This window comes from Pongo abelii, chromosome 18 (genome assembly GCF_028885655.2).
Source record: "Pongo abelii isolate AG06213 chromosome 18, NHGRI_mPonAbe1-v2.0_pri, whole genome shotgun sequence".
In the NCBI taxonomy this organism is placed as follows: Eukaryota; Metazoa; Chordata; class Mammalia; order Primates; family Hominidae; genus Pongo; species Pongo abelii.
Window position 1 is genome coordinate 67,634,644 of NC_072003.2, and position 25,005 is coordinate 67,659,648.

At 39.6% G+C, this 25,005-nt stretch overlaps 1 protein-coding gene across 7 annotated transcripts in view; it reads left to right on the plus strand.

Annotated features, from left to right (window-relative positions):
* NFATC3 (nuclear factor of activated T cells 3) overlaps positions 1 to 25,005 on the plus strand; it is a 144,418-nt gene that overhangs the window by 59,978 nt on the left and 59,435 nt on the right. For all 7 annotated transcript variants that reach the window (XM_054535016.2, XM_024233757.3, XM_002826568.6 and 4 more), the window contains exon 4: positions 18,114 to 18,313. In XM_054535016.2, the coding sequence (XP_054390991.1) occupies positions 18,114 to 18,313 (200 nt within the window). The remainder of the gene's footprint in view (positions 1 to 18,113; positions 18,314 to 25,005) is intronic.

Consider the following 25,005-nt stretch of genomic DNA (forward strand, 5'->3'; position numbering starts at 1 on the left):
AGGGATTTTTATTTTAAAATTTTTATTATTATTATTTTTTGAGACAGAGTCTCACTCTGTCACCCAGGCTGGAGTACAGTGGTGCAATCTTGGCTCACTGCAACTTCTGACTCCCAGGTTTAAGCGATTCTCATGCCTCAGCCTTCCAAGTAGTTGGGACTACAAGGCTCATGCCACCACGCCCGGCTAGTTTTTTTGTATTTTTAGTAGAGTCAGGGTTTCATCATGTTGGTCCGGCTGGTCTCGGAACTCCTGGCCTCAGGTGATCCGCCCACGTTGGGATTACTGGCATGAGCCACTGCGCCTGGCCAGAAAGGGGACTTCTTATTTGAAGATAGTGTCTAGCTAATTAATAAGCAGACATCTAGGGAAAAGGTAGATACTAAGGAGGGAAAAGTATTAAGTAGAGGGAAGGGTTTAGAGCTGCACTGTCCAAAAGTGGAATCCAGAAGCCACTAGCTACACGTGGCTATTTCAATTTAAGTTAAACTGAAATTAAAAATTCAGTTATTCAGTTGCATTGACAACATTCCAAGGTTTAGTAGCCACATGTGGATACTGACTATATTTTCTTTTCAACAGATGATGTCAGAGCAACTGGATATCCATAGACAAGAAAATAAGCCTTGACCTAAACCTTATATCTTATAAAATTAATACAAAATGATCATGGATTTTTAAAAAAAATTTGGATATAGAGTATTTTACCCAAAAGTGTTGAAATAAAAAAAAAAAGGAGTATTTTAGTGACTGCAGAAAGTTGTCTTGGACAGTGCTGGTTTAGAAGCCCATAAGACAGAGAGACTATAGTATGTTAATGAATTATTTATATATTTTATTTCAGTAGCTTTTGGGGTACAAGTGGTTTTTTGTTAAATGGATGAATTGTGTAGTGGTGAAGTCTGAGATTTAAGTGCACCTCTCACCCAAGTAGTGTACATTGTACTCAATATGTAGTTTTCTGTCCTTCACCCCCTCCTATCCTACCCTCTTCTGAGTCTACACTATCCATTATAGCACTCTTTATGCCTTTGTGTACCCATAGCTTTGTTCCCACTTATAAGTGAAAACATACTGATTTTCCAGTGGTATTTGGTTTTCCATTCTACTTCACTTTGAATAATGGCCTTCAGCACCATCCAAGTTGCTGCAAAAGACATTATCTCGTTCTTTTTATGTCTGAGTAGCATTCCATGGTGTAGATATACCACATTTTCTTCATCTACTCGTGGCTGATGGGCGTTTAGGTTGGTTCCATATCTTTGCAGTTGTTAATTGTGCTGTGAATAATGTATGTGTGCAGGTGTCTTTTTGATATAATGACTTCTTTTCCTTTGTATAGATACCTGGTAGTGGGATTGTCGGATTGAATGGTAGGTAGATCTACTTTTATTTTTTTGAGAAATCTCCATACTGTTTTCCATAATTGTATTAATTTATAATTTACATTCCCACCAGCAGTGGACAAGTGTTCCCTTTTCATCACATCAATGCCAACATCTATTGTTTTCTTGACTTTTTAATAATGGCCATTCTGGCTGGAGGAAGGCGGTATCTCATTGTGGTTTTAATTTGCATTTACCTGATGATTAGTGATGTTGAGCATTTTTTTCATACGTTTGTGGGCCATTTGTATTTCTTCTTTTGAGAAGTGTCTGTTCATGTCATTTGCCTACTTTTTGATGGGATTATTTGTTTTTTTCTTGCTGATTTGAGTTCCTTGTAGATTCTGGGTATTAGTCCTTTACTGGATGTATAGTTTGCTAATATTTTCTCCCGTTCTGTGGGTTGTCTGTTTATTGCGATGATTATTTCTTTTGCAGTGCAGAATCTTTTTAGTTTAATTAGGCCCCATTTATTTATTTTTGGTTTTGTTACATTTGTTTTTGGGGTCTTAATCATAAATTCTTTGCCTAGGGTGATGTCCAGAAGTTTTTCCTAGGTTTTCCTCTAGGATTTTTATGGTTTTGGGTCTTTTAAGTCTTTAATCCATCTTGAGTTGATTTTTGTATGTGGTGAGAGATAGGGATCCAGTTTCATTCTTCTACGTGTGGCTGTCCTGTTTTCCCAGAACCATTTATTGAATAGGGTATCCTTTTTTCAATTTATGTTTTTGTATGCTTTGTCAAAGATCAGCTGGTTGTAAGTAGTTGGCTTTATTCCTAGGTTGTCTGTTCTGTTCTATTAATCTACATATCTACTTTTATACCAGTACCATGCTGTTTTGGTTACTATAGCCTTGTATAATTTGAAGTCAGATAATGCGATGGTTCCAGATTTTTTTTTTTTTGCTTAGGATTGCTTTGGCTATGCAGACTCTTTTTTGGTTCCATATGAATTTTAGAATTTTTTTTTTCCTAATTCTGTGAAAGATGATGTTGGTATTTTGATAGGAATTGCGTTGAATCTGTAGATTGCTTTGGGTAGTGTGGTCATTTTCACGATACTGAGTCTTCCAGTCTGTGAGCATGGGATGTGTTTCCATTTGTTTGTGTCATCTGTGATTTTTTTCAGCAGTGTTTTGTAGTTCTTCTTGTAAAGATCTTTTACCTCTTTGTGTAAGTACACTTCTAGGTATTTTATTACTTTTGTTATAGCTATTGTAAAAGGGATTGAGTTCTTGATTTGATTCTTAGCTTGGTTGTTGTTGGTGGCGGTATGTAGCAGTGCTACCGATTTGTGTACATTGCTTTTGTAACCTGAGGCTGCTGATTAATTTATCAAATCTAGGAGTCGGCCTGGCATGGTGACTCACGCCTATAATCCTAACATTGGGAGGCGAGGTGGGTGGATCACTTCAGGTCAGGAGGAGTTAGAGACCAGCCTGGCCAACATGGTAAAACCCTGTCTCTACTGAAAATACAAAAATTAGCTGGGCGTGGTGGTGGGTGCCTGTAATCCCAGCTACTTGGGAGGCTGAGGCATGAGAATCATTTGAACCTGGAAGGCAGAGGTTGCAGTGAGCTGAGATCATGCCATTGCACTTCATCCTGGGTGACAGAGTGAGAGTGTCTCCAGAAAAGAAAAAAAAAAAATCTAGAAGTCTTTTGGGTAAGTCTTTAGGGTTTCCTAGGTATATAATCATATCTTTGGCAGATAGAGATAGTTTGACTTCTTCTTTTCCAACTTAAATGCCCTTTACTTCTTTCTCTTGTCTGCTTGTTCTGGCTAGGATTTCCTATATTAATAAATTACAAGAAATACGTAGTAGCCACATGAAGTGGCTCACACCTGTAATCCCAGTACCTTGTGGGGGCTGAGGAGGGAGGATCACTTGAGGCCAGGAGTTGGAGACCAGCCTGAGCAATAGTGTGAGAACCTGTCTCTACCAAAAAATAAAAATAAAAAATTTAGCCAGGCATGGTGGTACCCACCTTGAGTCTCAGCTACTTGGGAGGATTGCTTGAGCCCAGGAGGTTGAGGCTGCAGTGAGTTATACACTGTAGCCTGGGAAACAGAGCAAGACCTCGCTAAAAAAAAAAAAAAGAAGGGCTATATAGTTATAAAATTGGGTTTTATTTATCTAAAAAATATTAGCATTGTAGGAATTACTTGAGATACATTACTTTTTTCAAAATGTGAAAATCAGCTGGAATTGCCAATTTTTAATTTAAAATAGGTAATAGTAACTCTATGTAACATACTGTTTATAGACAAAGATGAGTATTCTTTAAGAGGTTTTACATTGTCTTTTTAGTAAATAGTGCTGGAGCAATTGGACACCCATAAGGCAAAAGAATAAACCTTAACCCAAACCTCACATCTTTCTCAAAAATTAATTCAAAATGGGTTGTGGATTTAATTGTAAAACATAGGTCAGGAGCGGTGGCTCACACATGTGACCCCAGCATTCTGGGAGACTGAGGTGGGCAGATGACCTGAGGTCAGGAGTTCAAGGCCAACCTGGCCAATATAATGAAGTCCCATCTCTACTAAAAAATAACAAAAATTAGCTGGGCGTGGTGGTGCTCACCTCTAGACCCAGCTAGTCTGGAGGCTGAGGCAGGAGAATTGCTTGAACCCGGGAGGTGGAGGCTGCAGTAAGTTGCTATCACACCACTGTACTCCATCCTGGGCAACAGAGCGAGACTCCATCTCAAAAAATAACGTAAAAAATAAAGCATAAAAGTATAAAACTTTTAGAAGAAAACAGTAGAAAATCTTTAAGATCTCAGGCTAAGCAAAGATCTCTAAAACATGATACCAAAAGCACCATACCTAAAAGAAAAAAATTGATAAATTGGATTTCATCAAAATTAAAAACTTTAGCTCCGTGAAAGATGCTATTACAAGGATGAAAAGACAAGCTACAGACAGGGAGAAAACATGTGCAAAGCATATATCTGTCAAAGATCATGGAATGTATAAAGAACTCTCAAAACTCAACAATAAAAACAATTCAGTTAGAAAATATGCCAAAGACATGAACAGACATCACCAGCCTTTAGGGAAATGCAAATTAAAACCACAGTGAGTTATCATTACATACCTATTAGAACAGCTAAAATAAAAAATAGAATACTAAATGTTGTCAAGGATGCACAGAAACTGGATGCTTCATAAACTGCTAGTGAGAGTTAAAATGATACAGCCACTCTGGAATATAGTTTGTTAGGTTCTTAAAAAACTAAGCTTCCCTTATGCCCCACCAATCTCACTCTTGGGCATTTATAACAGAAAAAAAAAATACCTTATGTTTACACAATAACAGGTATACTAATAATATTCGTAACAACTATGTATTATTATCATCATCATTATTTTTTTTTGTAGACACAGTGTTTTACCATGTTACCCAGACTGGTCTTGAACTCCTGAGCTCAAGTGATCCACCCACCTTGCCCTCCTAAAGTGCTGAGATTACAGGCGTGAGCCACTGCGCCTAGCCTCAACTTCATTTTTTTTTTTTTTTAATTTTTTAGATGGAGTCATGCTCTGTCACCTATCCTGGAGTGCAGTGACTCCATCTCAGCTCACTGCAACCTCCGCCTCCCAGGTTCAAGAGATTCTCCTGCCTCAGTCTTACGAGTAGCTGGGATTACAGGTGCCTGCCACCACGCCCAGCTAATTTTTACATTTTTAGTAGAAACGGAGTTTCACCACGTTGGCCAGGCTGGTCTGGAACTCTTGACCTTGGGTGAGGCACCCGCCTCGGCCTCCCAAAGTGCTGGGATTACAGGTGTGAGCCATGGCTGCCTCAACCTGATTAAAAAAATTTTTTTTTCTAGAGATGGCAATCTCACTGTGTTGCCCATGCTGGTCTACAACTCCTAGCCTCAAGTGATCCTCCCACCTTGGCCTCCCTGCCGTGGGATCACAAGCTTGACCCACTATGCCTGGCCTAACAACCAACTTTTCTTTCTCTCTCTTTTTTTTTTTTTTTTTTTTTTGGTGTTGGGGTCTGGCTCTGCAGATTGCAGATCACCCAGGCTGGAGTGCAGTGATGCGATCTCAGCTCACTGCAACCTCAAACTCCCAGGCCCAAGCCGTCCTCCCATCTCAGTCTTCCTAGTGTATGGGACTACAGGTGTGCACCACCATGCCCAGCTATTTTTACGTTTTTTGTAGAGATGGGGTTTCACCATCTTGCCCAGGCAGGCTGGTTTTGAACTCCTGAGCTCAAGCGATTCATCCACTTCAGCCTTCCAAAGTGCTAGGATTACAGGCGTGAGCCTCCACGCCCTGCCACACTTTATTTTTAATAGCCCAAGGTTAGAAACAAACCAAATACATGAATAACTCTGGTATATCCATACAATGTACTACCACTCAGCAATATAAAAGAATAAACTGTTGATACATGCAACAACTTGGACAGTTCTCCATAGACTTACGCTGAGTGGAAAAAAGTCAATATACTATATGATTCTATTGATGTAATATTTTCAAAATGACAGAACTGTAGAGATGGAGAATAGATTGGTGCCAGGAAACAGGTTGTGGGGTGCAAATATGAAGGGGTGGCCCAAGAGAATTTCTTCATATCTTGACTGGAGTAGTAGTTACTTGAATCTGTATATGGGATAAAATTGCATAAAACTATATACACACATACAAATGAATGCATGTAGAACAATGACAACTGAATAAGATCTGTAGTCTAGTTAGCAGTATTGTATCAGTGTCAATGTCCTGGTTTTGATATTGTACTAACTACAGTTCAATATTGTGGGTATATGTACTGTATTATAGTTGGGGGAAGCTAGGTGCAGGGTACATGGGGCTATAGTATCCCTTGTCTGCTTGGGATCAGAAGTCAGAAGTGTCTTAGATTTTGGATTTTTTCAAATTTTGGAATATTTCCAGAATACATACTGGTTGAGCATCCCTGATTCAAAAATTTGAATTCCAAAATGTTCCAGTGAGCATTTACTTTGGGTGTCATATCAGCGCTCAGAAAGTTTCAAATTTTGGAGCATTTTGGATTTTCATATTAGGGATATTCAACTTATAGTACATATACATACTATTTTTGCAACTTCCTATGAGTCTAATTATTTAAGAAGAATAAAAGTTTTAGCCAGGTGTAGTGATGTGATTCTGTAATCCCAGTTACTTGGGAGACTGAGGCAAGAGGATCACTACTTGAGCCCAGGAGTTTAAGGCCAGCCTGGGCAACATAGCAAGACCTTGTCTCCCAAAAGAAAAAAAAAAGGATTTTTTTTAAAAAGCTGATATATTATACAGTGATAAGTTTTATTAAGGTATACATATTTTGAATCTTATCCCAAAAGCTACTGAAATTTGAAAAATGAAGTTTGTATTATTTTTTTCATTTTTATGCATACTTTCATTTTAAGCAATTTATATTATAGAAATTTAATTTTGTATTTTTAGTATTTCTGCAATGTGTTGTCATGGGTCTAATATATTTAGAGCCCATCCCCCCCAACTAATTAGCAGAACTGATAATGGAACTGCTCTTATTGAAGTTGCTGTAGTCTGTCCTGTAGTGACCTTCAGGCTTTAACCCTCCAGCTTTAGTTAAATTAAGCAGGCACAGACCTTTGCTATGGAAACGATACAGAAACATAACAAACAACTTGGCTTACTTTTTTCTGCGAAGCAGAGGGTGGACTGAAGAGAATACCGATACTGGTGAAAGTTTTTAGAGACTAGTGTTAACAGTAGTAGTAATTTATTTATTGCCTACAACATAAATGCTTCTCTGGAAATCAGATGGGATAATAGTCTAATTAGTTTATTTGATCTTCCTTTAAAAATCTCAGATAGAAAGGCATAGCCCTATTTTTCTTATGGTAGTATACATCTGGAACAGATGTTGGTCAAAATATGTGTTATGAAATATATTCCCTTTGAAATCTTATATGAGTGATTACCTTCCCCCAACATCAGTTTATTTTATCAAAGTATAAAAAAGCAAGTGGCTTATGACTTTGAGAAGCTGTTATACATGTCCGCCATCTAATATGACTAGGCTTCTTTGGTATAGAGTACTTGCCAGTATGTTATTTGATATCTGGATAACTTAATAGGTAATAGCAAAATTTTTTATTTGTATTCTCTATTTTAGATTTAACTACCACGTTTTGACCAGCTACTTTAATGCCTATAATTTTTTTGTTTGTTTTGTTTTTTCTTTTTCTATATAAAAGTAAATTGCCTACAGTTCTTTTAAAAATAATGTATTGACTAACTTCATGAGTTATTTTGCTTCACCAAATTGTACTCTGTTATTCTAAAATTTATTCTTTCAACAATGATTGAATGCCTGTAATGTGCTAGGTGCTCTGCTAGGCTCTGGAGATAACAAGATTGGTACTGTCCTCTTCACAGTGCTCACAGGCAAGTGGTAAAGTTGTTGCTGTTTATTTCTCCACTTGATGAACAGTTGGTCATGTAGAATAATTTGTTAAATTTATGATTAAACATGAAAGAGCAACAGGTATACCAAAAAAGAATGACTAATCACTTAATAGAGGAATGTGAGGAAGTTGCCTAATTATTGTTAGCTTCAGATTCTTTATCTGTGAACTGAAAAAACAAAACAAAACAAAAAAAGACATATAGTCCACAGGAGTTTTAGGGTGCAGTGAACTATAACCACTCTCTACCTTCATTTTTTTTACCTCTGGGTATAAATCTGGATGAATCTCATGTGGCATTATTACTTACCCCATCTGCCGCCACATAAACCAAAAGTGTAATGGCTGAAATTTGTTTTTGCACAGATACACATAAAATATATGCCCAAACTTTTCCAATTTCTTTTTAGTTATTGATTTATTTAGGATTTATTTATTTGTTTGTTTATTTAGAGACGGAGTTTTCCTCTTGTTGCCCAGGCTGGAGTGCAATGGCACGATCTCGGCTCACTGCAAGCTCCGCCTCCTGGGTTCAAGCGATTCTCCTGCCTCAGTCTTCCTGAGTAGCTGGGATTACAGGCATTCGCCACCATGCCCGGCTAATTTTGTATTTTTAGTAGAGATGGGGTTTCTCCATGTTGGTCAGGCTGGTCTTGAACTCCCGACCTCGGGTGATCCACCTGCCTTGGCCTCCCAAAGTGCCGGGATTACAGGTGTGAGCCACCGCGCCTGACCTAGGCTTTATTTTTGTTATTGTGATCATATTGGCATTTTATAGTTTTATGGAATAGTTTCCATTAATTAAAGCTTTGAAATTTATAATTTTACACTAAAATGTGTAAAAAAATTACAAATGAGAATACTGATAGATTTCTTGACTACATAAAAATTAAAATATTTACAGAAAATGGAAACATAAATGCAATAAATTGAACATGTTTACTTTCACTAAACATAAGACAGCTGTAGCTTAAGCCTGCTGGCAGGTGAGAAGGAACCAATAAGTAAGCAGCACAAGTCATTTTGCATCTGAGAACTCTGGAAAGGTTCAGGAATTTGACGTACTGGATATCTCTGAAAGTGGGATGTGAGGTGAGACTGAAAACAAGAAGATTGGATAAAAAGTCTATAAAAGAAGGAGTTAAGATTGGGCACGGTGGTTCACACCTGTAATCCTAGCACCTTAGGAGGCTGAGGCGGGTGGATCACTTGAGGACAGGAGTTTGGGACCAGCTGGCCAACATGGTGAAACCCTGTGTCTACTAAAAATACAAAAAAATTAGCCGGGCGTGGTGGCTCATGCCTGTAGTTCCAGCTACTCAGGAGGCTAAAGTAGGAGAATTGCTTGAACCTGGGAGGTGGAGGTTGCAGCGCCACTGCACTCCAGCCTGGGCAACACAGCGAGACTCCATCTCAAAAAGAAAAAAAATTAAATTGAATTTTAAAAGGACTTAAATTTCCCAGATGTTTCTTTCCTGTGTGGTACAGCCTAGTGATAATGCCTGTCTTACCCTGAGAGAATCTGGTGATTCTATAGAGAGAATGAAGTGGAGGTTCTAGATTCTAGAAGAGCTAAAGGCAAGGCTTAATGATCTGTTCTTAAAATGGGGTCGGGGTGGAAGGGAAGGCATAATGGAAGTCTGCATACTGAATAGTGAGACCTCTGACCATTTTATTAGTTCCCACAATGCTTGCAATAGGTTTATTATGCTCCCTAGGCAGAAGACTGCAGGATGTGTTTTAGGCAAACTCACTGGTCCAGTAGAAGAGACCTGTAGATTCTAAGAAATAAACTTTACTTTTAACATGCTTAAATTACTGTTACTTTGGATTTTTGTTTATGCAGCCAAACTTAATCCTAATATAAAAGGCAGTTATTAACTGTAACCAAATAAGTTATATGAAAAAGGAAATATAATTAAAATACACTACATGGCTGAGCTGCAAGTAACATGTATACAGTTATAATGCAAACATTGAAAGTTCAAAAGATAATACATCTAACTTTGAAAAACATTAGGAAATAGCAGTGTTAACATGTTCCTTAGAAATATGGAAGTAAATTCCAAAAGAAACAGTGAAAAGGGTTACAAATGGTTCCCTTTTGAGGGGCAGAAATTGATCCAGAATTGGTGATAAATGGAAAACAAAACCATATTTATAACTTGTAAGGCAGACAAAGGGTTAATATGCTTATTATATCTAAAGGGCTTGTAAAATTGATAATACTAAAATAGAAACAGAAAATGAGCAAATCATATAAACAGCCGCAAAGGGGAAAAGTTGTCTGTGTAGACTATTACCACTTCTCTGTTCTTTGCTTTTTTGATAGGTTAAAAGTGATTTTCTTATTTATTTGATATTTAATAAGATTGAGCATTTTTCAATTTATTTATTAGCTATTTTTTCCTGCTTTATATGCTCTACTTATATCCTTTGAGAAGGGTAGTTGGAATTACGATTTGTCATCTTCCTTGAATCTGGAATTGTTTCTGCAGTATGAATTATAATAAAGAATCTTGCCTGTTGCAAAACATTATTATAAACCTTTGGTGGTTATATCCTGAAGTCTTTGTGCCTCTTTGGTTACAAGTCTTCTAGATCAGTGTTTCTCAGCTCTATCAGACCCAGCCCCACTCTCAAAAAAAGCCCCACATCCATTTTGTAATGCTACTTTATTAACTTGAAATGGAAATTTAAAGATAATACAATTAGGCCAGGCACAGTGGCTCATGCCCGTAATACCAGCATTTTGGAAGGCCAAGGCAGGAGGATCACTTGAAACCAAGAGTTTAAGACCAGCCAGGGCAAACTAGTGGGACTTCTATATCTACAAAAAAAAAATAATAATAATAAGCTAGGTTTGGAGGCACACTCCTGACGTCCTAGCTACTCTAGAGACTGAAGTGGAAGGATCCTTTGAGCCCAGAAACTCAGGGTTGTGTTGAGCTATGATTGTGCCATTGCACTGTAGCTTAGGTGACATGAGACCCTGAATCAAAAAAAAAAAGTGATATAATTGACTACACGTATAATTTTATCAATTATAATGCAGTACTATTAAGAGAAAAATAAATATATAAACTAAATTATAGTTGATGTGGTTTGGCTATGTCTCCACCCAAAATCTCATCTTGAATTGTAATCCCCATAATTCCCACGTGTGAAGGGAGGGCCAGATGGGGGTAATTGAATCATTGGGGGTGGTTTCCCCATGCTCTTCTCTTGATAGTGAGTTCTCATGAGATCTGATGGCTTTGTAAGTGTTTGGTAGTTTTTCCTGTATTCATTCTCCCTCCTGCCACCTTGTGAAGAAGGTGCCTTGGTTCCCATTTACCTTCCACCATGACTGTAAATTTCCTGAGGCCCCCCTAGCCATGGGGGACTGTGAGTTAATTAAACCTCTTTCCTTTATAAATTACCCAGTCTCGGGCAGTTTCTTATAGCAGTATGAGAATGGACTAATACAGTAGTTTAAAAGTATGGCTGGGCATTGTAGCTCACGCCTGTAATCACAGCTACTTGGGTGGCTGAGGCAGGAGGACGTTTGAGTCAAGGAGTTCGAGACCAGCTTAAGCAAAATAGTGGGACCCTATCTTAAAAAAAAAAGTTTCAAAGTGAAAAGGCTTGATAATGACTACAGAAGACACAGTGAAGTAGTTGGACACTTACACCTGCTTGATAATGACTATAGAAGACACAGTGAAGTAGTTGGACACTTACACCTGCATTATCAGTGTGAGCGTTGCCAGGTACAAAGGCAGGTGTGTTGATCATCACCCTAAATTCCCTGAGTGGCATTACTGACAATGACATGATTTTTTGAAATGATGAACTCTTTACATGGTAAGTTGTACTCATGAAAAATTCATGTATCTTAAAATTGCATCATTTGGGGGTATTAATATATACTAAGGAGTTCTAAGTTTATAAACATTTTCCTTATACATGAATGTCTGATGGGATATTCTCAAATTCTGTGAGATGTAGACTATTCACTTTGAAGAACTATAGTTATCCCATGTATTGAGATAAAGTTGAATCTCTGGCCCTTTCTCCTTAAGTACCTGTAGTGCACCCCGCTTATCATGTTGACAACTAAACGCATCTTCACAACATTTAAAAAATGCGTCTGCTCCACCACCACCCTCCCCTGCAGAGGGTGATACTGTCCAAGTTAAGAAATACCATTCAAAGCCGGGTACAGTGGCTCACGCCTGTAATCCCAGCACTTTGGGAGGCCAAGGCGGGTGGATCACCGGAGGCCAGGAGTTCGAGAAGAGCCTGGCCAACATGGTGAAACCCCGTCTCTACTAAAAATACGAAAATCAGCTGGGCGTGGTGGCAGGCACCTGTAATCCCAGTTACTCGGAAGGCTGAGGCAGGAGAATCACTTGAACCCGGGAGGCGGAGGTTCCAGTGAGCCTGGATGGCACCACTGCACTCTAACCTGACTGACAAAGTAAGTGAGGCTCCATTTCCAAAAAAAAAAAAAAAAAAGGCCGGGCGCAGTAGCTCGCGCCTATAATCCCAGCACTTTGGGAGGCCAAGGTGGACGGATCACTTGAGGTCAGGAGTTCAAGACCAGCCTGGCCAACGTGGTGAAACGCCATCTCTACTAAAGATACAAAAAAAAAAAAAAAAAATTAGCTGGGCATGGTAGTATGTGCCTGCAGTCCCAGCTACTAGGGAGGCTGAGGCAGGAGAATCACTTGAACTGGGGAAGCAAATATTGCAGTGAGCCAAGATCACGCCACAGCACTCCAGCCTGGGCAACAGAGCGAGACTCTGTCTCAAAAAAAAAAAAAAAGAAAAAAGTACCATTCTACTGGATGTTAAAGCACTTGCTTGGAAGAAAAAGAAATACCATTCTAGACCAGGGATTATCAAACTATGGCTTTTATAGGCCAAAATGGGCCCTACACCTGGTGTTTTGTTTTTAAAGAGAAGGAGCCTTACTCTGTCGCCCAGGCTGGAGTGTAGTCGTGCAATCATAGCTCACTGCAGCCTTGAACTGGCCTCAGAGGCAGGAATGATCCTCCTGCCTCAGTCTTTGAGGTAGCTGGGACTACAGGTACACCTTCACATCTGGCTCTACCTGTTTTTGTACAGCTTGTGAACTAGGAGGGGTTTTTATACATTTTTACATGGTTGGAGAAAAAAATCAAAAGAATACTATTTTCTGATGTGAAACCTATGTGGAATTCCAAAGTAACCATCCATAACGATTGTTTTTCATTTATGTATTGACTGATTACTTTTGTGTTACAATGACAGAGTTGAGTAAGACAGAGAACATAAGTGGCACTCTAATCACTTCACACTACCGCTCAGGGCAGTACAAATCACAGTGATGCAGTTAAAACTCAATAGTGTTTCAAGTGCCACAAGTATTGCTGCATTTGGACTTTAAAAAAATAATAGTACATACTCATCATGTCAAAACAAGAAAAAGCAGATATAGAATGTCATTCTTTTGAGCCACAGTGGACTGTGTGTTATCTTGTTATCAAATTAGATAGCAAGCTGGGTACAGTGGCTCACGCCTGTAATCTCAGCACTTTGGGAGGCCAAGGCAGGTGGATCACCTGAGGCCAGGAGTTCAAGACCAGCATGGCCAGCATGGTGAAACCCCATCTCTACTAAAAATACAAAAATTTAGCCGGGCATGGTGGTGCATACCTGTAGTCCCAGCTACTTGGAAGGCTGAGTCAGGAGAATTGCTTGAACCCAGGAGGCAGAGGTTGCAGTGAGCCAGAATTGTGCCATTGCACTCCAGCCTGGGTGACAGAGTGAGACTCTATCCCCCCACAAAAAAAAAAAGTTAGATAGCAAAGCATTGTGTTTATTGTGCCATAGCATTATGGCTGGGTTAAAAGCTTATACATCTTATGTAGCCTCACATTTCCTTATAGATGTCTCACTGTTACCTCGACTACAGTGTGACCAGCATTGACAACATTAATCTTTTTCCAAAATCAGTGACTTCTTCACATTATTATTATTATTATTTTTTGAGACAGAATCTCGCTCTGTCGCCCAAGCTGGAGTACAGTGGCCCGATCTCGGCTCACTGCAAGCTCCACCTCCTGGGTTCACTCCATTCTCCTGCCTCAGTCTCCCAAGTAGCTGGGACTACAGGCACCTGCCACCATGACTGGCTAATTTTTTGTATTTTTAGTAGAGATGGGGTTTCACCGTGTTAGCCAGGATGGTCTCGATCTCCTGACCTCGTGATCTGCCCGCCTCGGCCTCCGAAAGTGCTGGGATTACAGGTGTGAGCCACCGCGCCCGGCCCACATTATTATTTTTTTAAGAGACAATGTCTCACACTCTGTCACCCAGGCTGGAGTTTAGTGGCATAATCATAGCTTACTGTAACCTTGAACTCCTGGGATCAGGCAGCCCTCCCACCTCAGCCTTCTAAGTAGCTAGGACTACAGGAGCACACCACCATGCTCAGCTAGTGTGTGTATGTGTGTGTGTGTGTGTAATGTGGAGATGGGGGTCTCATTGTGTTGCTGGTCTTGAACTCCTGGCCTCAAGCGGTCCTCCTGCCTCAGCCTCCCAAAGTGTTGATACTGGTGTGAGCCATGATGGCCAGCCTTATACTTTGTTTCCTAGTGATACCATCATTCTCCTGGGTACTGAAGCTCAGATCTGACTTATTTGATCCCTCTATTATTCTGTGTTTAGTTAGTTACGAAAATCTCTTTAGGGCCTTCTAGGAAAGATTTATTGCATTCATCCCTTTCCATTTCTATTTTCTATTTATGATCCTGCCTCCACCCTAGTTTAAACTTTCAGCACACATGATTTAAGTGCCTCAGCCCTCTTAACTTGTTTCCATGATTTCATCCGTTCTCTTTCATAGAGGCTTAATTGATTTTTATCATATGCTTACCTGAAGCTCCTGAAAGGGCAATAATTTATTCTTAATATAGGATGTAGGCAAGCACAAGATAAGGAGACTCAGATATTATATTTTAAATATTGTAGTCTCCTCTCAGGGAACTGACCTTTACGTATCTGAATCAAGTCAAGTAACATGAAGATCAGAGGGAATGATGTTTCAGAGGGATAAAATATTAAGTGTGAAAGCCCTGACATTAGGAGTGAGCTTGAGTGGTTCATGCAATAAGGCCAGCAAGGCTAGAGCAGACTGTGGAAAGGGTAAGGCCAACAGTTCAGCCAGGGCCCTAATCACCTTATGCTGTGTAAACCATCATAGGGAATTTGAATCAGTTCTAAATGTGGAGGGAAGCCATTAGAGAGTTCTGAGCAGGGGAGCCAAAGTTATCCAATTCATGTTAACAAGTTTGTTCTGACTCTTGGATAGAGAATGGGCTATAGGGCAACAAGAGGGAAGACAGAGCGCAGTTATGACTATTGCAATAGTCGAGGCTTTAATTGCTTCTTTATAAATGTTACAGGACTGAAAACTATCCTGGGTAAAATTGTATTACCTAATAATAGGCAAAAGTCTTAATGTCTTCTTCTGGGTACAGGGAGGATAACCAATAAATTATGAAGTTGCCTGGTTACAGGTTCTACTGTAAAGCCAACGCCGGGCAAGTAGGCGGGAATAAAACTCACCTGTAAGACTCCACCAAATACAAGGAGGCTATCATCCCAAGGAGGAGGAGGCATGGCAGGAGAACTGAGACCCCCTCACTTCATAGTTTTACCTACTGAAGGCAGAAACCCTTAGGCACTTAGGCTGTCATTTACAAAGACTGAAGTATTATCAGGAGAGCTGAAAGAAGTCTCTCCAAGCCAATCTCAAAAGACCCAAGATCTAGTAACATAGCTGAAGAGAGACTCTGAGGCTCAGAAATAAAGAGCAAGACTGAAGAGCATAGAGAACTCCTCATAGATTAAAAAATCATCAGCCAGGTGGTAAATCAGAGGAAGGTCTTCCAACAGTTTCAAGGACCGGAGACTTGGTTGTGAAGCATAGGTAGATCTCTGGAATCTGGCCAGCTCTCAGATTCCCTCGCCAGGCAGAAGAGAGAGACATTCCACCCGCCAGGCCTTTAAAGCCAGTGCTATACTTAAATCAGACTATAGCTTCAGTTAAAGTCCAGACACAGTTTAAGAGCTGTGACCTTACAAAAGAAATAGCGTGCCACTTTCTGTAGGTAAATATTTTCTGCTTGAGTCTCTAGACTTTTTTAATACTAAATGTCCATTAAAACAATAAACAACCATACACACACACACAAGAAAATGTGGCCCACATTAAAGAGAGAAAACACTCAATGGTAGCAGACTGAGAGAAGGCTTAGATTAGATATTGGAAAGATACTTTAGAATTACTATAATAAAATTCCTGAATTTTATTCAGGAATTTTAATTCAGGAATAAGGTAATTCCTGAATTACCTTGAGGAAAAGGTGGATTCCGGATACATGAAGAGATGGAGGAATTTCAGTAGGGCAGAGACAGTTTTTTATTTTAAGTCAAATGGATTGGCTGGGTGCATTGACTCATGCCTGTAATCCCAGCACTTTGGGAGAGGGGTGGATCGCCTGAGGTCAGGAGTTTGAGACCAGCCTGGCCAACATGGTGAAATCTCGTCTCTACTAAAAATACAAAAATTAGCCGAGTGTGGTGGCAGGCACCTGTAATCAATCCCAGCTTCTCGGGAGGCTGAGGCAGGAGAATCGCTTGAACCTGGGGGGCAGAGGTTGCAGTGGGCTGAGATCATGTCACTGCACTCCAGCCTGGGGGACAAGAGCAAGACTTCGTCTCAAAAACAACAACAATAACAACAAAAACAAAAACAAATGGATAATGATGGGGACAAAGATACAAGAGAAGAAAACTGCAAACCAATATCCTTCATGAATATACATGCAACAGTCTTCAACAAAATGCTCAGCAACCAAATCTATCAGCACACCGCAAAAGCTTATACACCATGATCAAGTGGGATCTATCCCAGGAAAGCAAGAGTGGTTCAACATATGAAAATTAATCTATTTAATATACCACATTAGTAGAATGAAGAGAAAAACCATGTGGTCACCTCAGTTGATAGAGAAAAAAACCTTTGACAAAATTCAGCAGCCTTTCATGATTTAAAAAAAAGCAAAACAGCCGGGCACAGTCACTCACACCTGTAGTCTCAGCACTTTGGGAGGTCGAGGCGGGCAGATCACCTGAGGTCAGGAGTTCAGATCGGCCTGGCCAACATGGTGAAACCCCATCTGTACTAAAAATACAAAAATTAGCCGGGCATGTTGGTGGGTGCCTGTAATCCCCGCTACTCAGGAGGCTGAGGCAGGAAAATCGCTTGAACCCAGGAGGCAGAGGTTGCACTGAGCAGAGATCGTACCACTATACTCCAGCCTGGGCGACAGAGCGAGACTCCGTCTCAAAAAAAAAAAAGGCAAAACAAAGCAAACTGAAAATAGAGGGGAACTTAGTGTGATTAAGAGGATTCTTGAAAAACTCACACCTAATATTATACTTAATGGTTAAAGACTGAAAGGTTTCCCTCTAACATCAGGAACAAGACAAGGATGCCTGCTTTCACTACTGCAATTCAGCCTTATGCTAGAAGTCCTAGCCAGAGCAACTAGGCAATATAAAAGAAAAAAAAAAGGCATAGAAAACAAAGGCACAGACACATTCTCTCTCTCCTCCTTCTCTCCCTCTCTCTTTCCCGAAGATTGTTGAAATTGTTTGCTTAAGTAGGCATTTAACTTGATTGGAGTCAGCCTGGAAAACTTGTCTCCCTGTGGTTGGTGGCAGCTCAAAATCTCATTTCAGTTTTAGCTTTAGCTAGGCTGCTTGGACTCTGTAAGTTTATACTTAAAAAATTGTAAGTTTATAATATATGGAATAGGGGTTTTCAGACTCTTTCTACTAAAACAAAGTGTCTCCGATTTAACAGTCTATTAGAGGACCTTCCTATATACCCAAATCTTTAGGTCCGGTCTGAATGGTTAATGTTGCCCAGAGTATAGAATCAGTATTTCTTTGTGTTTTCTACAACAGAGTCAGAAAGCTTTGTACAGTTTTGGTCGATCTAGATATTTATCTTAAAAAAACGAAACCAAACCCACATTCCTTTATGTAACATATTCCAGTGTTTTACTTCTTAAACTAATTTTAAAATTTGGAGGGCTGCTCACTGGTTACTTTTGGTTGTATTTTTTGAAATAACATTTTGTGTATCAATAGTATATGATAGAGATATAATAGACTTACTATTGTTGGCATATTGTAAAATGCATGGATAATGAATTGTGCTTTTCTGTGTTTCTTTTTCCTGATTAGCTCCTGGGCTATAACGAAAAGCCGATAAATCTACAAATGTTTATTGGGACAGCAGATGATCGATATTTACGACCTCATGCATTTTACCAGGTGCATCGAATCACTGGGAAGACAGTCGCTACTGCAAGCCAAGAGATAATAATTGCCAGTACAAAAGTTCTGGAAATTCCACTTCTTCCTGAAAACAATATGTCAGCCAGGTATTTTGAAATATACCTAAAATGTGCAGTTCTTTTTTTCTCTATACTTTCAGAAGAAAAGTAAATATATTTTTGAAAATAAATATAAAATATTGTTCTAAATGGCATTATGTAAGTAATGTACATTTAGTACATTTTCTAAGAGTGGTAGCATATTTCCAGAAGGAAAATTCAATTCAGTAAGTGTTTTTATACTATATATTACCAGCCAAGCCATTATCCTAGGTGATAGGGATATAAATACTGTATCTGGACTTTCATCAAATGGCTCACAGTCTATCTAATAGGGTAGACAATAAATAAACAATTATGACACAATTATGATTGTTTTATTTCCTTAAGGAAAACTTTGACTTTACCTCCAGGCATCCACTTGACCCATTTCCAAATAAGATGAGGTGGCCAACATCTGAATGAGAATGCAATAGAGTTTTGTACAAAAGGATTAGTTAGGATTATATATAGTTGCCTGTAATAGAAACCTGATATGCAGTGGCTTGAACAGTTAGAGGTTTAGTGTTTTATCACATAAAAGAAATATACAGATAGATGTTTTAGGGCAAGCACAGTAGCTGCATAAGTCATTAGGGCCCCAAGCAAGTTTTTTCTTCTTTGCCATCTTTAGCATGTGGTTTCCATCCTAAAGATTGTCTTATGATCTAAAATGGCTGCTGGAGCTCTAGCCATGACATCCTTATTACCAGAAGATAATAAGGAGAAAGGTGTGGAGGAAGGGTAAAAGGGAACTTCCATTGGAGTCAAATCCTCTTTTAAGAGCCTTTTCCTAAAACCTTCTTAACAACTTTACATCTCATTGATCATGCTTATATGTAAGGAACACATGGTTATGTTTACCAGAACATTGTCACCTCAAATAATTTAGGGAGGCCGAGCACCATGGCTCATGCCTGTAATCCCAGTACTTTGAGAGGCCAAGGCAGGCGAATCACCTGAGCTCAGGAGTTTCAGACCAGCCTGAGCAACGTGGCGAAACCTTGTCTCTACTAAAATTACAAAAATTAGCCGGGTGCGGTGGCGCCTGTCTGTAGTCCCAGCTACTTAGGAGACTGAGGTAGGAGGATCACTTGCCCAGGAGGCGGAGGTTGCAGTTAGTCGAGATAGTGCCACTACATTCCAGCCTAGGCAAGAGTGAGATCCTGTCTTTAAAAACAGAAAACAAACAAAGCAATGTAGGGGCCTGTTACTGAGGAAGAAGAAAAGAAAAGGATATTGAGTAGGCACCTATCAGTGGGTGGTAGGCACAACCAGACATGGGAAACTTAGATTTTTATTACAGAAATTGTTTCAAACTACACTACAGACCCTTCTTTTTTTTTTTTTTTTTTAATATTTATTTTTTTCGAGATGAAGTCTCACTCTGTGGCCCAGGTTGGAGTGCAGTGGTGCATTCTCGGCTCACGCAAGCTCTGCCTCCTGGATTGATGCCATTCTCCTGCCCCAGCCTCCTGAGTAGCTGGGACTAGAGGCACCCACCACCACGCCCGGCTAATTTTTTTGTATTTTTAGTAGAGGTGGGGTTTCAACGTGTTAGCCAGGATGGTCTTGGTCTCCTGACCTCATGATCCACCCCTCTCGGCCTCCCAAAGTGCTGGGATTACAGGAGTGAGCCACTGTGCCTGGCCCACAGACCTTTCTTAAGGCAGGAATAACATCCATCCCAGGCTATTGCAAGAACTGTCCTATAAAACAGATTTCACTGGGCACAGTGGCTCACACCTATTATCCCAGCACTTTGGGAGGCCGAGGTGGGCGGATTACCTGAGGCCAGGAGTTTGAGACCAGCCTGGCCAACATGGTGAAGCCCCATCTCTGCTAAAAATACAAAAAATTAGCTGGGTGTGGTGGCGGGTGTCTGTAATCCCAGCTACTCGGGAGGCTGAGGCAGGAGAATTGCTTGAACCCCGGAGGTGGAGGCTGCAGTGAGCTGAGATCACTCCATTGCAACAAGAGCGAAACTCCTACTCAAAAAGAAAAACTCCAAAAAATCGGATTTCAGTCTTGAGCTCTCTTCATTTAAATTTATATTTAAATAAACTTTTTAGATGAGCTGAGTGTACCCCCTGAGGACATAGAAACTGATATGTTTCTATTAGGTAAAATAAGAATTGCCTCAATACATAACTTATTTTGGGCGGATCACTTGAGGTCAGGAGTCGAGACCAGCCTGGCCAGTATGGTGAAACCCCAACTCTACTAAAAAATAGAAAAATTAGCTGGGCATAGTGGTCCTGTCTGTAGTCCCAGCTGCTCAGGAGGCTGAGGCTTGAGAATCGCTTGAACCCAGGAGGCAGAGGTTGTAGTGACCCCAGATTGCACCATTGCACTCCAGCCTGGGCGACAGAGTGAGACTTGGTCTCAAAAAAAAAAAAAACAACAAAAAACCTTATTCTGTTAATTACTACCAAAAAATAAAAGTTAATATAAATTTAAATAAAATCTTATTTTTGCATGCTTTGGTTCAGATGGACAGTACTCAAGAACCTAACCCAGCAAATCATTGCATAGGGGCTATGACAGAGTTTTTTCACAGCAAAGGCAGGCAGCTAGCTGATAATCTCTACTCTTAAATTTTTTTTTTAAGACTGTCTAAATCTGTTGCCCAGGCTGGAGTGCAGTGGCACCATCTTAGCTTACTACAACCTCTGCCTCCCAGGCTCAAGTGATTCTTGTGCTTCAGCCACCCAAGTAGCTGAAATTGCACACGTGCACCACCACTCCTGGCTAATTTTTGTATTTTTAGTAGAGACAGGGTTTTGCCATGTTAACCAGGCTGGTCTCGACCTCCTGGCCTCAAGAAGTCCACCCACTTTAGCCTCCCAAAGTGCTGGGATTACAGATGTGAGCCACTGCACCGGCCTTAAACATTCGTGTTCTATAATGTAGAAAGAACTTTGGAATCTCAGCATGTATTTATTCAGATACTCGACCAAAACTTTCTTGAGAAAAATATTGACACCAGGCATCCTATTGGACACATTTTCAAATAAGGTAAGATGCCCAACCTCTGAATGAGAATACAAGTAGGCTTCTTCCCTTTTGTTCTGGGATCTTAATTTTTTATATAGCATCAGAAACATGTGATATGTGATTAGTCAGCTGTAGAGGGAAATTTAAAAATCACCTTTGAACTATCTTTTTCCAAAAACTCAGGAAATTGATCCCTAGATGATAGTTTGCAGGCCATGTTTGCATTCATTCCTCTGGATATTCAAAGCACGATATTCGAATCAAGTTAAATAGAAAAATCACAAGTTTATTCTGTTTCTTAACTTGGCTTGAGGCACAGTATGAGAAATAGCCATAAACATACTTCATAATCTGAAAAACCACTATTAAAGACAGTTTCTCTTAGGTTGATCACTATTACATGCATATGTGCATGCACACACAAACACAGTCCTTTCAACTTAAAGGAAAAAAGTTAGTGTTTCCCGATGGCATGGTAGATTTTGCTTTACCATACAACAAGCGGCCTATAACAACTTTATCACATTTACTTTTTACCTTGGCTTCCAGGAACTTCATAGTCAAGCCCATTTGCAGTAATTATAGTAATTTGTACAACTCTAGACTTGGAGTTTACTTCCTATTGTGTTTTAAAATTTTTTCTATTTATTTTTTCTTGGCTTTATTTGTATGTATATTGTAAAATGCCTCATATCCTTTCTGAAAATAATATATAAACCAATAAATAGAAAAGAGCACATTAATTTATATGAAAAATTATCAAGAAATTGGGAAAGGCTCATATCCCAAATAATATGAAAGAATTGGAGCAGTAGGATCTAAATTAACCTGTCTCCTCCATCATCTTCCATTTACTAGCACATGGAACAAGGGTAATAGTCATAATTTATGTCCCTTCCTCAACCAGATCTAGCATATACTGTGTATTTTAGACCAGAAAGGACCAGGCTGCAGAAATACCACTATGACTAGTAACATACAGCTAGTCCTCCTCCTGCAATCCTACCACACACATACCTAAAACTTCTTAACCATTCTGTCTGCTCTGTACTGGTAGATTGTGGAACAGGAGTTCTGTAGGACCCAAGCGTTATGTATGTTGGAGAAAGGATTAAATAAGGGGCAAGTAGGATGTTACTAAACCTAAGAAACTTTTTTTAGGTACTGTAGTTAACAGGGTAGCTAATGATGAATGAGCCTGTTTACTCAGTAGCTAATTGCTAGGATAAACTAGTATCCTAGTAGCTTATTGAATGTAACTATATTCTTCAGTACAGTGGTTGAATATAATATAGTTTCAGAAAATGGTAGGTTTAAAATTCCCAGGTGATAGATAAGACCATGGTTCAAAATAATTTATGCATAAGTGAGCCTTAAGTATGTATTAAGTGTCTTTACTCTTCTCTTAAGGCAATAAGGTGTGGAAAAATTCGTAGATATTCCCTTGGTTTTGCCTACTAAGCCACGGGCTTGGTTATTTCAAGCCTAATCTCTTTTTTAAGACCATTACACTAACCCATAAGCCACAGAGCTACCCTACAAGATGCTTTAAATCTAGGATGCCAGTATTTATTGCCTTAGCTCTTTGCAGCTCCTCTGTTTTTTAACATTGGATTGATATTGATGTAGCAGTGCTACACTTTGATTTAAAATGGCATGGTGGCTCATGCCTGTAATCCCAGCTCTTTGGGAGGCTGAGGTGGGTGGATCATGAGATCAGGAGATCGAGACCATCCTGGCCAACATGGTGAAACCCCATCTCTACTGAAAATACAAAAAAATTAGCCGGGTGTGATGGTGCACACCTGTAATCCCAGCTACTTGGGAGGCTGAGGCAGGAGAATCCCTTGAACCCGGGAGGTGGAGGTTGCAGTGAGCCAAGATGGCGCCACTGCACTCCACCCTGGCGACAGAGCAAGACTCTGTCTCAAAAAAATTTAAAAAAAATTTAAAAAATAAATAAATGTAGTTTTAAGGATAATTTAATACTTATTTTTACCGCTACATAAGGGTTTTTTTCTTGTTTTATTTTGCTTGCTTTTTTGTTTTTTGCATTTAAGAGTTTTCAGATGTACTTTCTGGTACTGTTATTTCACATCTATTAGGAACTTAGCTTGCTGCTAGAATGCCTTTGCTCAGTACTTAATAACACAGATGATCTCTGCTATTTCCCCTGAAGACCCATGTTGGCATGTTAACATGAATAATCACTAATTTGATATAACTTGATCAATACTGCTTTGAGCTAAAGTGCAGTTGTTCAATATCAGTTATATAATTTGTTATCTATAAATGGCAAATGCTTTTTTAGTTTTCAAAATTGTTGCATTTAAAAAAAAATTCTTCTCCTGTGTCTTTCTGAAGATGAAAAATTTTGAGTGGCTTAATTCCTTTTGGGATTCTGCCTTCTGTTTTACTGGTTGTCTTTTTTTTTTTCTTTTTCTTTTTCTTTTTTTTTTGGTGTGGATAGAGTCTTGCTCTGTTGCCCAGGCTGGAGTGCAGTGGCGTGATCTCAGCTCATTGCAACCTCTGCCTTCTGGGCTCAAGCAGTTTTCCTGCCTCAGCCTCCCAAGTAGCTGAGACTACAGGCACACACCACCATGCCTGGCTAATTTTTGTATTTTAGCAGAGACAGGGTTTCACTGTGTTGGCTAGGCTGGTCTTGAAATACTGACCTCAGGTGATCCACTCACCTTGGCCTCCCAAAGTGCTGGGATTACAAGCATGAGCTACTGCGCCCAGCCGGTTCTTGTCTTGCTATCCTAGTTCTGTAATACATTGTCCTTCAAAGTGACTTCTGCAGCCTCTGTGCAATAAGCATTAGGGTTGGAACTGTTGATAGATCCAGTAAGAGGACAGATAACAAGGAATGCCTTATTAGCAAGGTTAACTAGTATATTTGATCATAATTAGTTATCCATTTGCTTTATTCTTCCAATATGTGAATAACAAAGGTATTTTGTAGCTTCTGTTGTTTCCTGCCACAATAGTGTGTTAAACAGTCATACTTAAAGTTAGCAGATGATGAAACGTTATACCTTAAATGCAGAACCTTCATCTTATATGTGCATTCCTTAGAAATTCAAGAATTTTAGCCTGATGGATTGTTTTTATTAATAAATACATCACTATAAAAGTCTAAATATGCTGTTGATGAATTATTTGTTGTTCTGACCTAGTTACATGTATAGAATTAAAGAGTCTTTATTTCAGCTGTCTAGTTCTAACACTCCAAAAATTTAATGGCTTATAGTCATCACTCTATTATTTTGCATGATTCTTTGGGTTGACTGAGCTCAGCTAGTCCATTCACATGGTGTCAGCTGGGGTCACTTAAGTACCTGGATTAAGGGGAAGCTCAGCTAGGGTTGAACATCCAAAATGGCTAGGGTGGCTGGAGTGGTTAGGGATTGTCTGGGCCTTTCTCTGCACCATGCTAGTTGGACTTCTTACTCAGGACTCCAAGATAACAAAAGTGGAAGTTACCAGCCTTCTTCAGTGCTAGGCTTATAACTTGCATATTGTCACTTGGCCACACTCCATTTGTCAAAGCAAGTCATAGGCCAGTTCTCAAGGAGAGCAGGCATAGATACTCTACGTCTTAATGGCCGGAGGAAAGGCATGCAAGTACTGGAATGAAGAGGAATTATTAACTTTGCAGACAATCTACTATACTTAGTTTTGCACTTTTATCGTACAAAAAT